The 16,874-nt window shown below is 45.6% G+C and overlaps 1 protein-coding gene across 1 annotated transcript in view; it reads left to right on the top strand.

Moving 5' to 3' along the window:
- The window catches only part of TRPA1 (transient receptor potential cation channel subfamily A member 1), a 405,999-nt gene that overhangs the window by 374,014 nt on the left and 15,111 nt on the right, over positions 1–16,874 (top strand). Inside the window, exon 28 of the mRNA XM_078766842.1 lies at positions 11,366–11,454. Coding sequence (XP_078622968.1) covers positions 11,366–11,454 — 89 coding nt within the window. The remainder of the gene's footprint in view (positions 1–11,365; positions 11,455–16,874) is intronic.

Genomic DNA, 16,874 nt, shown 5'->3' on the forward strand with positions numbered 1-16,874 from the left:
CAATGGGAGTTGGTTTCTAGAACCCATAGTGTAAGTTGGCCAATGGATTGGCAGGGAGAGACCCCGGGTAGTGTAAAGTGTGTTAAAGTCATTTAGAAAATAGTTAGGATGAAGGATCTCCTCGCACCATCTGCATCCACTCACCTGAGGTGACAGGTACTCCACACCATGCCATGTTTTGATTATTTTTTATGATGCAAATGTTTGGATTGTGAGACGCATCATGACGTGGGTGTGACATTGTGCGTAATTCCATCTCTCCCTCCTTATGAGGATTGATGATGAATTGGTGATGGCAAATTTTGAAGTAGAGGGATTGTGGTGACGAATTTGGTATAGGGGAAATAGGGGGAAGACGTGACAGTAGTGACGAATTTGTAAATGTGTAGATTTTTGTACATATGGGGTAAGGGCAAGGGTAGGTGACAGGGGGGGTGACGTACGGTAGGGACGAGCTTTCTCACTTCGCCCTCCGTACGCATTTCGCCTTGCATTGCCTTATTGATGTGTACCTTTGTGACCTTACCCCTCGCTCAATTGTCTTTCCCCTTTTGTCTCCCACATGACCTGTGCGCCGTTGGGCGCCGAGGGGAGCGTGCGTGGGTCGGCCATTGTGCGCCCGAAATTCCCAGAACCAGCTGTCTGCATCGATGCACCACATTATGGACCACATGTCTGTGGCCGAGCACCACTTATGGACCCCATGGGTTGGGGCATGGCCCCTCTGCTGGAACCGGCCATGAGGGCCCGAAATCTTGCTGGCGGACCTTGGCCACAGGGCACCGATGCCCCACAGGTGAACCACACGTAGTCGGCCCTGTGGGCCATAAATAAAGCAAATAAATAGGACACATTGGGCACACTTTATTGAAAATAGGCCGCCAGTAAGCAAAGCAAAGGAATGACAACAACTGGAAGAAATAATAATAACCAGCAGAGGGAGCCGAAGAGCAAGAGATCACCTGCAGGGTTAGGGGTTGTTTGGTTATTTTTATTCATGACCAGTGATGACTGTACACCGATTGGTGCTTGAGGGTGCTTTGGTGCGTTTTTGGGTGCTTTAATGGTGCATTGATGCAGAACAGACTGTCTCCCCCCCAGAAAGAACAATTACAGGTCCTGGGTTAGTTTTGTAAATAAAAGTAGCGTCAATTGTAAATAATGCTCCCCACCGTCAGTGTATAGTTTGAAGACCATTCCGCAATTCGGTTAACTGTGGGCGTAAGTCTGTTAGGCAGGGTGCAATGGAGCAGCGGGACACATTTATTTATGTTTTAAAACTGTCGCACTCAGGGTCAGGTTAAAAGTAGAGGGAACTACACCTACGTGTCACACTAAATAAAAGTTGTAGGCCCGGGACGTGCCTAAGAGGAGGAGGGTGCAGTGTTGTGGATATGAGGACTGTATATTTTTTGATTGTGTGCTGTACTATTGTGATTATTGGTTATTCTGTGCCTCCTGCCTCCGGAGCTGTGTAAAGACCAAAAGGGCGTCCCATAGTCCACAAGCATACACGTCAGCCAAGTAATAGAATACCCCTGTTGATAGTTATCTCTTATTCTGTGTTTTAGGGTAAGGCTGTGTCTCCCATTAATTGAAGTACTCCATTGCACCAGTGAAAGAGATAGATTCCCTTTCCTTCCCATCCCCAAAACCTCCATTTCCATATTACATCCCCTCTCGTCATTGCCGAGCCTCGATTGCCCATATTACCTCCCCTCCAATAACCGCCATTGACCACGAGGCTCGAGTCAGGGAAGAAAGGCGTGTCTCCACCTCGTCAGAGGGGAGGAGGGGCGTGCCCGCCCGTCGTCATCCAGGGCGGAGCCCGAGGGTCGCGCGACCAACCAGGGCCGAGGTGAGCATCCCGATGGGCGTGTCCAAAACGCCGGGGGCGTAATCGCTGGAGGCGCTATAAAAGGCGCAAAAACGGAAGTGGTCACGAGGAGTTGGTCAGGGATGCACAAAGAGTTGGTCACAAGGAGTTGGAGTGAGTCGGTTGCCAGTAGAGGGTCTGAGTCGGTTGGTCACAAAGGGTTGGTCTTGGTGAGAGAGGTCTGAGTTGGTCGTCAAGAGAGTGGTGGTAAAGAGTGAGGGACCAAGAAAGAGTTGAGGGTTGGACCAGACGAGTGGGACAAGGCCTGGCAAGGCAAGTGGAGGCGGCAGCAGCAGCGACACCCGGCAGCCGCTTGGGGCCTGGGCGGCGGTTTGGAGCAGGGCCGAAAAGGAACGGCGGCTGCTAAACGCGCCAATCGTGCTGCATGACCCCCCTTTGGACCTCCCTCTCCCTCCAGCCATCCACATCCTGCGATTCCTGCAATTCCCCGCGTGAGTCAGTGTCTTTTGTTTGTTCTGTCCTGGGATAAGTTAAGCCTGTAGATAAGCTAGTATTTGCACTGTGTCACCTGCGTCTTATGTGTTGTAAATAAACTTAATTGCTCCTTTTTGCTTGTGTGTGTAAATAATAAACCCCATTACTCGTCTGTACGTCTTCTCGTTTTAATTCCTTTTCCTCTTGCATTGCGTCGTTTTTGTCTTTTCCCTCATTGAGCAGCTACGGTGCGATACGGCCAAAGTTCTGGGTGAATCGGGTGAGTTTTGTTAGGTCGCGGTCTTACACCACCGCTCGGTCTATAACATCAAACCGCGATCTGTAACAATATTAACGTTCCGACCTGCATTGGGCATGATCTCCTTGTTTGCTTCATATTTATTGCATTACCAAGAAATATCAAGTAAACTATTGGTCTCACTCGATATGATTGATTGGATTTCACTAATATGAGGACAAGTTACATGAGTACAAGGGATTTGGACACGGACGTGCTTTATCGACACTCCATAAATTATATCGAGCACGTTGAAATACGTCAAAGTTTCTAGGAATACCAGTACATCAATTTGCCAGGCTTCTTCTTCTCCTTATTTTTCTTCTTTCGAATGCAGTGCAAGGCTGCGAGTAACGTCATTGGCTGAAGGTGCGGCTGTGCTGTTAATGCACCGCTCTCTAGGTTTGAGCAGGGATTTGTAATTTGTTCAGGGTGCCTGTTATAGTCTGCCTACTCTTTGATAAGGACACCGTGGATCTTTAACGTCCACCAGTTCCGAAACTGGGACGCCCTGTTTTGACCCCATCCAAGGGACCGCACACACATTGATGCCTCGCCCTGCCCGTGAGACACCAGGATGGCAGTTTATAGCTGGGCTGAGTTTCTAACCCAGGCTAGACGCCTTAGATGTGACTGTACGTTTCTCCAGTCCATCATGCCAGCCATTATTTGGCAGTCACTGTTACCGAGTCTTCCTTCTGTGTCTTCGGTCCCATGTATTTCGTCGTCACATTCCCACACTTTCTCATTCGATTTCATATGTGGACGTATTGCTCCAGCATCCAAATCTTCATCCTCAACATCCACAGGATCTGACAGATCTTCATCCTCATCATCCCCAGAATCTGACAAATCTTAATCCTCATCATCCCCAGAATCTGACAAATCTTCATCCTCATCATCCCCAGAATCTGACAAATCTTCATCCTCATCATCCCCAGAATCTGACAAATCTTCATCCTCATCATCCCCAGAATCTGACAAATCTTAATCCTCATCATCCCCAGAATCTGACAAATCTTAATCCTCATCATCCCCAGAATCTGACAAATCTTCATCCTCATCATCCCCAGAATCTGACAAATCTTCATCCTCATCACCCCCAGAATCTGAAAAATCTTAATCCTCATCACCCCCAGAATCTGACAAATCTTCATCCTCATCACTCCCAGAATCTGACAAATCTTCATCCTCATCATCCCCAGAATCTGACAAATCTTCATCCTCATCACCCCCAGAATCTGAAAAATCTTAATCCTCATCACCCCCAGAATCTGACAAATCTTAATCCTCATCACCCCCAGAATCTGAAAAATCTTAATCCTCATCACCCCCAGAATCTGACAAATCTTAATCGTCATTACCCCCAGAATATGACAAATCTTCATCCTCATCATCCCCAGAATCTCACAAATCTTCATCCTCATCACCCCCAGAATCTGACAAATCTTAATCGTCATTACCCCCGGAATCTGACAAATCTTAATCCTCATCATCCCCACAATCTGAAAAATCTTCATCCTCATCATCCCTAGAATCTGACAAATCTTAATCCTCATTACCCCCAGAATATGACAAATCTTAATCCTCATCATCCCCAGAATCTCACAAATCTTCATCCTTATCACCCCCAGAATCTGACAAATCTTCATCCTCATCATCCCCAGAATCTGACAAATCTTGATCCTCATTACCCCCAGAATCTGACAAATCTTCATCCTCATCATCCCCAGAATCTGACAAATCTTCATCCTCATCATCCCCAGAATCTGACAAATCTTAATCCTCATTACCCCCAGAATATGACAAATCTTAATCCTCATCATCCCCAGAATCTCACAAATCTTCATCCTTATCACCCCCAGAATCTGACAAATCTTCATCCTCATCATCCCCAGAATCTGACAAATCTTGATCCTCATTACCCCCAGAATCTGACAAATCTTCATCCTCATCATCCCCAGAATCTGACAAATCTTCATCCTCATCATCCCCAGAATCTGACAAATCTTAATCCTCATCATCCCCAGAAGCTGACAAATCTTCATCCTCATCACCCCCAGAATCTGACAAATCTTCATCCTCATCATCCCCAGAATCTGACAAATCATCCTCATTACCCCCAGAATCTGACAAATCTTCATCCTCATCATCCCCAGAATCTGACAAATCTTCATCCTCATCATCCCCAGAATCTGACAAATCTTCATCCTTATCACCCCCAGAATCTGACAAATCTTAATCGTCATTACCCCCGGAATCTGACAAATCTTAATCCTCATCATCCCCAGAATCTGACAAATCTTCATCCTCATCACCCCCAGAATCTGACAAATTTTAATCCTCATCACCCCCAGAAAATGACAAATCTTAATCGTCATTACCCCCAGAATATGACAAATCTTCATCCTCATCACCCCCAGAATCTGACAAATCTTCATCGTCATTACCCCCGGAATCTGACAAATCTTAATCCTCATCATCCCCAGAATCTGACAAATCTTCATCCTCATCATCCCCAGAATCTGACAAATCTTAATCGCCATTACCCCCAGAATATGACAAATCTTAATCCTCATCATCCCCAGAATCTCACAAATCTTCATCCTCATCGCCCCCAGAATATGACAAATCTTAATCCTCATCAAAACAAACAAACAACATGCATTTTAAGGCCATTTTCCCTGCAAGAGCGGGGGTGCGGTCCCCATGACAATTTTCTCCATTTTGCCCTATTTTCTGCATCTCCCCTTAACCCCCTTGCCCGCATTTCTTATTCGACCATCTTTAGCCAAGTCTTTCTCGGTCTTCCCCGTCCTCTACTTCCTTCTACATTCATTTCCACCACTCTTCTCAACCAGTCACTTTCATCTTTCCTCAACACATGACCAAACCATCTCAACCTGTTTCTCTTCACAGCATCCATCACAGGCTCTATTCCCATCATCTTTTGCAATTTATCATTTGTCTTCCTCTCTCTCAACGATACTCCACACATCCACCGAACCATTCGCATTTCCACCCTTTCCAGCCTTCGTTGCTGCTCTACGTTCATTACCCATGTCTCGCTCCCATAAATCATAACACTTCTCACACATGCAGCATACACCTTTCCCTTCAGCTTCAACGACACTCCCTCCTCGTCAGCACGCCACTCAGTTCCCGAAACTTCTTCCATGCACATCTCACTCGAGCAACCGTTGCCGAGTCTGATCCACCTTCCCCATTCATCATGTCTCTGAGGTAGCAAAATGTTTTCACACCCTTCCAGCTTCACGCTGTCTCCAAGATCCAACTCAACATTTCCTCCATCTGCAGCTCCCTCTGTGCACACCTTACATTTGAATGTAGCTGCCACACTGGTTAATGACCCTCTCAAACCACTACATTTTTGATGAACCCACTCAGCACACATTGTACATTGAATGGAATTCACTCCGACACCCTTCCTGCACACAGCACACGGCTACTTGCCAGTTCTTTCCACCTCACCACATGCTTTACCACTTGCCATCACCTTCGTTTTTCCGATATTCACCTTCAGACCTTTTGTCTCCATACATTCTTTCCACTTGTTCATCTTTTCCTTCAGTCCATCCATACTTTCTGCAATCAACAACAGATCATCTGCATACAACAACTCCCACGGTAAACCCTCCTTTACGTTCCGAGCCAGCATCCACCTTCACCTCAAACTCACCACTGTTCCCGTCCTTCGTCCTTACAGCTGTGCGCGCTCTTTTGTACATTGCCATCACTACTCTGATCAACCATTCCTCCACTCCTAACTTCCTCAATGCTCATGTCACTACTTCACGTGGAACCCCATCGAATGCTTTCTCCAGATCAACAAACCCAAGAAACAACTTCTTCCTCTTCTCCATGTACTTCTCCTGCAACTGCCTCACAATAAAAGGCGCGTCTGTCGTTCCTCTTCCTGGCATAAATCCAAACTGCATTTCGTCAATCTTCACTTTCTTCCTTATCCTCCTCTCCAACACCCTTTCCAATACCTTCATTCCATGCTCCAATAACTTTATCGCTCAATACAAGCCACACTCCAGAGGGTCACCTTTCCCCTTGTACAAGGGTACTCAATTCCCAATCCACTGGAATGCGGCCTTCTTTCACCACCAGATTACAGATCTCTGTCATTCTCTTCACACCCCAACTTCCTGCTGCCTTCAACATATCTCCCACAACTCCCGTCGGCCCTCCCGCTTTTCTACTTTTCATTGCTTTTATCGCTTCCTCAACTTCCTTCCCGGTTATCTTCTCTGCCGGTCCTAAAACTGGGTTACTCTCTATGTTGCCATCCCATTCATTCTCTGTATTCAACAGTATTTCCATATATCTTTTCCATCTTCCTTTAATTCCATCTGGGTCCACAACGATTTGTCCCACTTCATCCTTCAAGCAACTCACCCCGATCACATCACACCTCTCTTTCGCTATCTGCTTTGCAATCCTGATAGCGAAATTCGCTCTCTGACCCTCTTCCAAATCCAAGCGTTCACCGAACATTTTCCTGCATGCCTCCTGCGCCTTTGCTACCTCTTTCTTTGCAGCCTTCTTGGCTGCCTTATAACTTTCATGCTCTGCCTTTTCTGCCCCCATACCATTCGCCTTCTGCCACTCCTTGAACTTATTCCTCTTCTCGTCAATCTTCTTTCCAACTTCATCATCCCACCACCATGTTTCCGAGTGCCTCGGTGGTCCTTTTGTCCATCCACATACCTCACCAACGGCTCCCAACAGACTATCTTTCATTGACATCCAACCACTTTAAAGCTCATCCACATCATCCTCGACCCGACTCAGGCTCTCTTTTAATGCCTCCCTCACTGTCACCTCTTTCAACCTCCTCACCTTCCTTCTCGGTTGGTACTTCACCCGCCGAGCTCTCCTCGCACCTTTCACCCTTATGTCGCAGACAACCAAGTGGTGCTGTGAAACAGCCCCCTCCCCCGGGATCGCCTTTTATGTGCCGGAGGTGCCCCCTATCTCGCTTACGCACCATCAGGTAGTCAACGGTTGTTGTCGACCCACCTGACGTGTATGTAACAAGCTTGTTATCCTCTTTCTTGAAGAAGTATTACAAATCAACAAATCAGCTCCATCAGCAAACTCCAAAATCCTTTCACCTTCTCCATTTCTCACACCATATCCGTAACCCCCATGAACTCCCTCAAAACCATCCATACTCCTTCCGACATGTCCATTTAGGTCTCCTCCTACCACAACAACTTCCTCATCTTTCACGTTTTCCATCAGCTTCTCTATCGCACACCAGAACTTGTCCTGCTCTTCATCGCTCCGACCGACCTGCGGAGCATATCCCGAGATGACGTTCACCAAGAGCTTTCCAATCATCATTTTCACCATCATCAACCTTTCACTCACTCTATTCACACTCACCACACTGTCTACAAACTCCTCAGAAAAAGGACACCAACACCATTCACGCCCTCCGGGCACCCTTGCCACACAAACTTGTATTTCTGTCCCTGCCTACCTTTCACCATTCTCAGACCACTTCCCTTCCATCTCGTCTCCTGCACACAACATATGTCCACTCTTCTTCTGACCAATACTTCCACCACTTCTCCTGATCTCCCTGTCATTGTGCCCACATTCCATGTTCCAAACCTCAGAAACTGATCTCCACGTCAGGCATCAGACATTTCGTCGTCATAAATGGAGTGATTTCCACCCTTGCTTCGATCGGGTTCCCCACCTTGAGTTTTGACGAGAGGGAGTGGAGTCCCCTCCAGGATACTTCAGGCTGTACCCTGCCCATATGTAGTTGTAATTGTCATGGTTCTCTTTTTGAGGCAATGTTTTTTTATGCATCCTCATCATTCCCCAGAATAGGGCAAGTCTTCATCTGAGGATTCAACGTCAATTTTTTTTCTGAATCAGATGAAAATTTCAGGCCAGCCATTTCCCATAAGCAACACTTAATGCATGGAGGGCAGCCTTATGTCCCAATGGGACGAAGAGGAACAGTAAGTAAGTAAATAATGCATGGAAGCATGTGTGTAATCAATCTACTGCATTTAGTTATTGATATTTAATGGATGACATCATAGGAAGGCATCCTAATCCCAACAAATTCGGCTTTCACTCGTACATCCCAAATAATTGGAAAAACAAAAAGGTCACACACTTATTTCTTTATAATTCCCTTGGTGTCTTAATTCTCTGAGCCAGAAACCATTTTTTCAAAATTTGCATTTCACTAAATCTTGAAGCATATTTTATTTTATTTTTAAATCAGGGCATGCTTCACCACAGATTGTCAGGACCATGAAGTCTGTTTCCGTATACATCATGGAAAAATAGCACAACTTTCAGTGTTACCACTGAAACCTTCACAAGGGATCATCATCATCATCCCTATTACACTTGACGATGGGGGATCCTACACACATCCAACTTGTTTAGATCGGCTGCGCTCTCGTCTGGCACTGGACTGGTGGCAAAGGGTCTGCTACGTTAACTTCCTTCCATTCACCGGGCAGTGGTGCCACTCGATGTGATCCGCTATCGAGTCATACCAGCCATCTTTCCAACCCAAAGAGCTTTATATCTTGCTTAATGGTGTGGCCTAACCGGTGAAGTCAGCTGCAACATGTTGTTATCTCGATTGTCTCAAACTTTGTGTGGTTGAGCACTTCGTTATTGGATTTCAAGTGTCACCAATTAATGCTGAGGATTTGACTAAGGCATCTTTGATGGAACTGTGCCACTTTCCTGGGATGGTGTACCAGGGTCGCCCAGGTCTCACGGCCATACAGAAGTGCTGGAAGGACTAAGGCTTTGAACACCTGGAGCATCATCTGGGTTGAAATTCCAATCCGCTCCCACATACAGGATTTGAGAGAGTGAAGAGAATGAAATGCCTGAAGCCTTGGCTATTCTACATTGAATTTTACGATCTAGGCAGGCATCCTTCGAAACGATTCCTCCTGGTGAGTGAATTGTGAAACTGAGTTTAGCTTCCAGTCACCTGGTGTGATGCCAGGCTTGGTGTCACATTGCTGGTGGAAAACTACAGTTTTATCAATGCTGATAGCAAGACCCCATTCCTGGCGTACATTATTTAAGAATCGCCAATGTTCAGCATCATTGAACAGTAATCTTAAAGTCTTTCCACACATTCTCAATTGGATTCAAGTTTGGGCTTTGACTGGACCACTCAAGGATGTTCACGTTCTTGTCCTGAAGCCATTCCAATGTTGCTTTGGCTGTATGTTTGGGGTCATTGTCCTGTTGGAGCGTAAGCCTTTGCCTCAATCTAAGGTCTTTTGTATTCTGAAGCAGGTTCTCCTCAAGGATTTGCCTGTACTTGGCTCCATTCATTGTTCCCTCTATCCTTACAAGTCCCTGCCACTGAAAAGCATCCCCATAGCATGATGCTGCCACCACCATGCTTCACGGTAGGAATGGTGTTAGATTGGTGATGAGCTGTGTTCACTTTTCGCCAGGTGTAGCGCTTGGCATTCAGGCCAAAGAGTTCAATTTTCATCTCATCAGACCAGATAATGTTTTGCCTCATGCTCTCTGAGTCTTTCATGTACTTTTTTGCAAACTCCAGGCATGCTGTTATGTGCCTTTTTCTCAGGAGTGTCTTCCATCTGGCCATTCTCCCATAAAGCCTAGATTTGTGAAGTGCTGCAGAGATTGTTGTACTTCCGGCAGGTTCTCCCGTCTCAGCCAAGGAACTGTGTAGTTCTGTCAGAGTGGTCATTGGGTTCTTAGACACCTCACTGACCAATGTCCTTCTTTCCCGGTTGCTCAGTTTGGTCTGACAGCCAGCTGTAGGAAAAGTCTGGATAGTTCCTTATTCTTTCCATTCCCTAATGATAGAGCTCACTGTGCTCTTGGGAACTTTCAACACTCTAGAAATTGTTTTATACCCGTCCCCAGATCTATTCCTCCTCACAATTCTATCTCGGAGTTCTACGGACAGTTCCTTGGACTTCATGGTAGAGTTTCTGCTCTGACATTCACTGTTGACTGTGGGACCTCATATAGAAAGGTGTGTTTCTTACTAAATCATGTGCAATCAACTGAATTGGCCACAGGTGGACTCCAATCATGTTGTAGAGACACCTCAAGGATGATCAAAAGAAATTGTATGCACCTGAGCTCAATTTGGAGTGTCATAGCAAAGGGATCGAATAATTATATTATTTACTCCAAGATATTTCAGCTTTTCATTTTTAATTATTTTGTTTAAATTTCTAAATATAAAATTCCACTTTGACATTTTGGGGTATTATGTGTAGACTAGTGACAAAATATTTAAATTTCATCCATTTTAAATTCAGGCTGTAACAACAAAATGTGAAAAAACAAGGGGTGTGAATACTTTCTGATAGCACTCACTGTACTAGTATGTTGTTTCTAAAAATTGGGAACGGATTATGGCAAAACTTGGTGGATGAGCTGGTTAGGTGAGAAGAACAAGATGACTAGATTTGCTTCATGTCCAGATCCAGATCTGGCCTATCAGTGGGATATAAAATGAAAACTGTTCAGCCTGGCAGAGGTATGCTCTCTACTGAGTGACCTTCTAGTTACCACATGCAATACTCTCGTTTTCCTTCTTGATAAACAACCATTAGTTCAGAATCATTTGTTGCTGGATCTTTTGACTATTACATTCACCCTTTGAACTTCAGACTTGTGTAAGTATGATTTGACTATTTCATGAAATCCAGGTGTAGTAGCGTTTGTTGTGATTTCAGAGCTACTTCAAGAAAGATGCTGATGATGTCCCTGAAGTCGACAGCAACTTCCAGTTTCTAGAGCTGGAGCTGCAGAAGAGCAAATTCAGGTACCCATTTTTGTAGTTCATATTTTATGGGCATATATGGCAGATTGACTCTTGAAAAACACATGAACATAGTGTTTGTTTCAAAGAAGCACAAGTGTTTCCAACTTTTGGGGCTTACAAAGCCAATCACAGGGGTGAATCCAGGGGTGGGCGTACCTGGAATACCCCTAACCCCCTCTCCTCCTGTCAAAAGCGAGCGTTTTTAGCTCACCTGGAATAAGGTTCTGGGGAGCTTATGGGATGGCACGTCGTCAGTCCGTAAACACTTGCAACTTCTCTGAAACTGCTGATCGGATCATAACCAAACTTAGCACAAATGATATTTGGTATCTTGGAACTCGTGTGTTCACGGCATTAAAAAAATCGGTGTCTAAAGGGGTCTACCGGGGGTCAATGTGGGTGCAGGTATGATTCCTCAAACTATAACTACACACACTATTGACCACAACCTTCATCACCCATGATGCACCAAAGTTTGTTCACGGCATAAAAAAAACTATATGGTATTCATAGAACACTTACCCTGCACAGTCAACTTGGTGCGAGCCAACTCTTCTGTTTTTTAACTTTTTGTTTTTTCCCTTTGATCCAATATGGCTGCCAAACCATGTGAGCGATGACATCATAAATTTATATTCTCTAATATAATTGTTGTGTAGATCACGCTCAATAAATTTCAAACTGATCAGACGAAGCGTTGTCCCTGTCGAATTATGATGTCATAATTAAAGCACCAATGACATCATCGTTAACAACATTTATTCCCCATGCAAGGTTATTTACAATGATCCACGTTTCAATTTTTTCCATGGAGCGGTTTCGGAGATATAGAGGTGCAACGTTTTGTGGTTTTTCTCGATGGTGCCTGCACAACATGACCTTTGACGTCATAATTATCATTCATAGCCCGAAGCCCGAAGTGTATTCTACAGGAGGAGGCGCTCCTATGGTGAAAATTTCGTGTTCATCAGACATCAGTTGCAGCGGGAAAAAAATCTTACTGATTGGATGAAGCGTTATACTTGTCGAATTATAACATCATAATGAAGGCACCGATGACATCATCATTAACATATCTTATTCCCCATTCCCCATTGGCCGGTTCCTCGGGCGAGTGAAGCGTACTTCGAGCTCTCCACGGCATCGAAGTTTAAGTGTTTTCCCATTCTTGTCTTTGTCAAATTTCCACTGGTTATTTTGCTGTGTACGTGTTATTGTGTGTTTCTGGTTGGTATTGGTTTGTAATTCGTACAAACTTGTGTGTAGTCAATCGTTTTCTGGGTCGTACCTCGTGCGCGGCCTGGTAACTTGGGGCTTCCCTCCCCCCGGCGGTGTTTTTCGATTTGGGTTCTTTCCTTCGCTGTATTGCTTGTTTCTTTTATTTTATTTTCTCCCCCTCACCTCACCTCCCTAGACAAAGAATTCTATATTGATTCTTTCTCTCCTCCCAGACACGTTTGTTCGCTCTCCTCCTCGTCTCGGCTTGTGCCCCGCCCCCTGTAGCCCGTTTTGCTTCCGCCTCTGCTCCTTCTTTCTCAAATCCACGTTCTCGCTTGGAGACTTTTCCCAGATTGTTTTTCATGGTTTTCATGGTTCTGTTTGGATATTGTTGGAATATGTTTAAACCGCAGCCGTGATGCTGACGCCGCTCCCCCCCCCCCCCCCCCGAATTTCCATGTTTTAAACGTTTCCCAGTGTGTACCCTGGTCAGAATAGGTACACCGTATCCCTGCGTGTCGTAAGAGATGACTAAGAGGGTTGGCGTCAGGAAGGGCATCCGGCCATAAAAAACATTACCTCAAAAAGAGAACCATGACAATTACAACTACATATGGGCAGGGTGCAGCCCGAAGTGGAGATCGGTTTCTGAGGTTTGGGACATGGAATGTAGGGACAATGACAGGGAGATCAGGAGAAGTGGTGGAAGTATTGGTCAGCAGAAGAGTGGACATATGTTGTGTGCAAGAGACGAGATGGAAGGGAAGTGGTGTGAGAATGGTGAAGGGTAGGCAGGGACAGAAATACAAGTTTGTGTGGCAAGGGTGCCCGGAGGGCGTGAATGGTGTTGGTGTCCTGTTTTCTGAGGAGTTTGTAGACAGTGTGGTGAGTGTGACTAAAGTGAGTGATAGGTTGATGATGGTGAAAATGATGATTGGAAAGCTCTTGGTGAACGTCATCTCGGGATATGCTCCGCAGGTTGGTCGAAGCAATGAAGAGAAGGACAAGTTCTGGTGTGCGATAGAGAAGCTGATGGAAAACGTGAAAGATGAGGAAGTTGTTGTGGTGGGAGGAGACCTGAATGGACATGTGGGAAGGAGTATGGATGGTTTTGACTGAGTTCATGGGGGTTACGGATATGGTGTGAGAAATGGAGAAGGTGAAAGGATTTTGGAGTTTGCTGATGGAGCTGATTTGTTGATTTGTAATACTCAGTTCCAGAAAGAGGATAATAAGCTTGTTACATACACGTCAGGTGGGTCGACGACAACCGTTGACTACCTGATGGTGCGTAGGCGAGATGGGGGCACCTCTGGGACACAAAGGTGATCCCGGGGGAGGAGGCTGTTTCACAGCACCACTTGGTTGTCTGCGACATAAGGGTGAAAGGTGCGAGGAGAGCTCGGCGGGTGAAGTACCAACCAAGAATGAAGGTGTGGAGGTTGAAAGAGGTGACAGTAAGGGAGGGAGGCATTAAAAGAGAGGCTGAGTAGGGTAGAGGATGATGTGGTTGAGCTTGATAGTGGTTGGATGTCAATGAAAGCTAGTCTGTTGGGAGCCGTTGGTGAGGTATGTGGATGGACAAAAGGACCACCGGGGCACTCGGAAACATGGTGGTGGGATGATGAAGTTGGAAAGAGGATTGACGAGAAGAGGAAGAAGTTCAAGGAGTAGCAGAAGGCGAAGGGTACGGGAGCAGAAACAGCAGAGCATGAAAGTTATAAGACAGCCAGGAAGGCTGCAAAGAAAGAGGTAGCAAAGGTGCAGGAGGCATGTAGGAAAATGTTCAGAGAATGCTTGGATTCGGAAGAGGGTCAGAAAGCAGTATTCAGGATTGCAAAGCACATAGCGAAAGAGAGGTGTGATGTGATTGGGGTGAGTTGCTTGAAGGATGAAGTGGGACAAATCGTTGTCGACCCAGATGGAATTAAAGGAAGATGGAAAAGATATATGGAAATGCTGTTGAATACAGAGAATGAATGGGATGGCAACATAGAGAGTAACCCAGTTTTAGGACCGGCAGAGACGATAACTGAGAAGGAAGTTGAGGAAGCGATAAAAGCAATGAAGAGTGGAAAGGCGGGAGGGTCGACGGGAGTTGTGGGAGATATGTTGAAGGCAGCAGGAAGTTGGGGTGTGAAGAGAATGACAGAGATCTGTAATCTGGTGGTGAAAGAAGGCCGCATTCCAGTGGACTGGGAACTGAGTACCCTCGTCCCTCTATACAAGGGGAAAGGTGACCCTCTGGAGTGTGGCTCGTACCGAGCGATAAAGTTATTGGAGCATGGAATGAAGGTATTGGAAAGGGTGTTGGAGAGGAGGATAAGGAAGAAAGTGAAGATCGACGAAATGCAGTTTGGATTTATGCCAGGAAGAGGAACGACAGATGCGCTTTTCATTGTGAGGCAGTTGCAGGAGAAGTACATGGAGAAGAGGAAGAAGTTGTTTTTTGGGTTTGTTGATCTGGAGAAAGCATTCGATAGGGTTCCACGCAAAGTATTGACATGGGCATTGAGGAAGTTAGGAGTGGAGGAATGGTTGATCAGAGTAGTGATGGCAATGTACAAAAGAGCGCGCACAGCTGTAAGGACGAAGGATGGGAACAGTGGTGAGTTTGAGGTGAAGGTGGGAGTGCATCAGGGGTCGGTACTAAGTCCACCACTATTTGTAGCTGTGATGGAGGTGCTGGCTCAGAACATAAAGGAGGGTTTACCGTGGGAGTTGTTGTATGCAGATGATCTGGTGTTGATTGCGGAAAGTATGGATGGACTGAAGGAAAAGATGAACAAGTGGAAGGAATGTATGGAGACAAAAGGTCTGAAGGTGAATATCGGAAAGACGAAGGTGATGGCAAGTGGTAAAGCATGTGGTGAGGTGGAAAGAACTGGGAAGTGGCCGTGTGCTGTGTGCAGGAAGGGTGTCGGAGTGAACACCATTCAATGTACAATGTGCGCTGAGTGGGTTCATCAAAAATGTAGTGGTCTGAGAGGGTCATTTACCAGTGTGGCAGCTACATTCAAATGTAAGGTGTGCACAGAGGGAGCTGCAGATGGAGGAAATGTTGAGTTGGATCTTGGAGACGGCGTGAAGCTGGAAGGTGTGAAAACATTTTGCTACCTCGGAGACATGCTGAATGGAGAAGGTGGATCAGACTCGGCAACGGTTGCTCGAGTGAGACGTGCATGGAAGAAGTTTCGGGAACTGAGTGGCGTGCTGATGAGGAGGAGAGTGTCGCTGAAGCTGAAGGGAAAGGTGTATGCTGCATGTGTGAGAAGTGTTATGATTTATGGGAGCGAGACATGGGTAATGAACGTAGAGCAGCAACGAAGGCTGGAAAGGGTGGAAATGCTAATGGTTCGATGGATGTGCGGAGTATCATTGAGAGAGAGAGGAAGACGAATGATGAATTGCAAAAGATGATGGGAATATTGCCTGTGATTGATGCTGTGAAGAGGAACAGGTTGAGCTGGTTTGGTCACGTGTTGAGGAAGGATGAAAGTGACTGGTTGAGAAGAGTGATGGAAATTAATGTAGAAGGAAGTAGAGGACGGGGAAGACCGAGAAAGACTTGGCTAAAGATGGTGGAAGAAGAAATGCGGGCAAGGGGGTTAACAAGGAGAGATGCAGAAAATAGGGCAAAATGAAGAAGATTATCATGGGGACCGCAAGGCTAACCCCCGCTCTAGCAGGGAAAATGGCCTTTAAAATGCATGTTGTATTCCCCATGAGGGGTACTTGAAAATGAGCCTTGTTTCAATTCTTACCATGGAGCGGATTCATAGATAGAGGTGCGAAGTTTTTCCAAGATGGCAACCTGACATGGTTTCAGAAATTAAAAGTTGATCATGAAAACATCATCAGTCTCATGGTGTGGCAGCCATGTTGGATTGAAGGAAAATATTAAATAATTATATTATTGCTTACTCTGTCAATGCAAAACTTTACAAACGTCATCAAACGCCATTGCTGCACATAGTTTGAAGATAATGTTGTCGTAGGTCACGTGGTTTGGCAGCCATATTGGATAGAAAAACGAACCTTATCTGATCAACATGAAACGTCACAAAAATGATCCTGGACCCATATATATGCAGAGTGTGCATTTTGATATCATATGTCATGTGGTTTGGCAGCCACGTATAGCTATAGCTTGAAAGTCAATTTTTTTTTTAAACCCTTCTCCGAAACCGCTTCACCAATCG

This window comes from Myxine glutinosa, chromosome 12 (assembly GCF_964187855.1).
Source record: "Myxine glutinosa chromosome 12, kmMyxGlut1.1, whole genome shotgun sequence".
In the NCBI taxonomy this organism is placed as follows: domain Eukaryota; kingdom Metazoa; phylum Chordata; class Myxini; order Myxiniformes; family Myxinidae; genus Myxine; species Myxine glutinosa.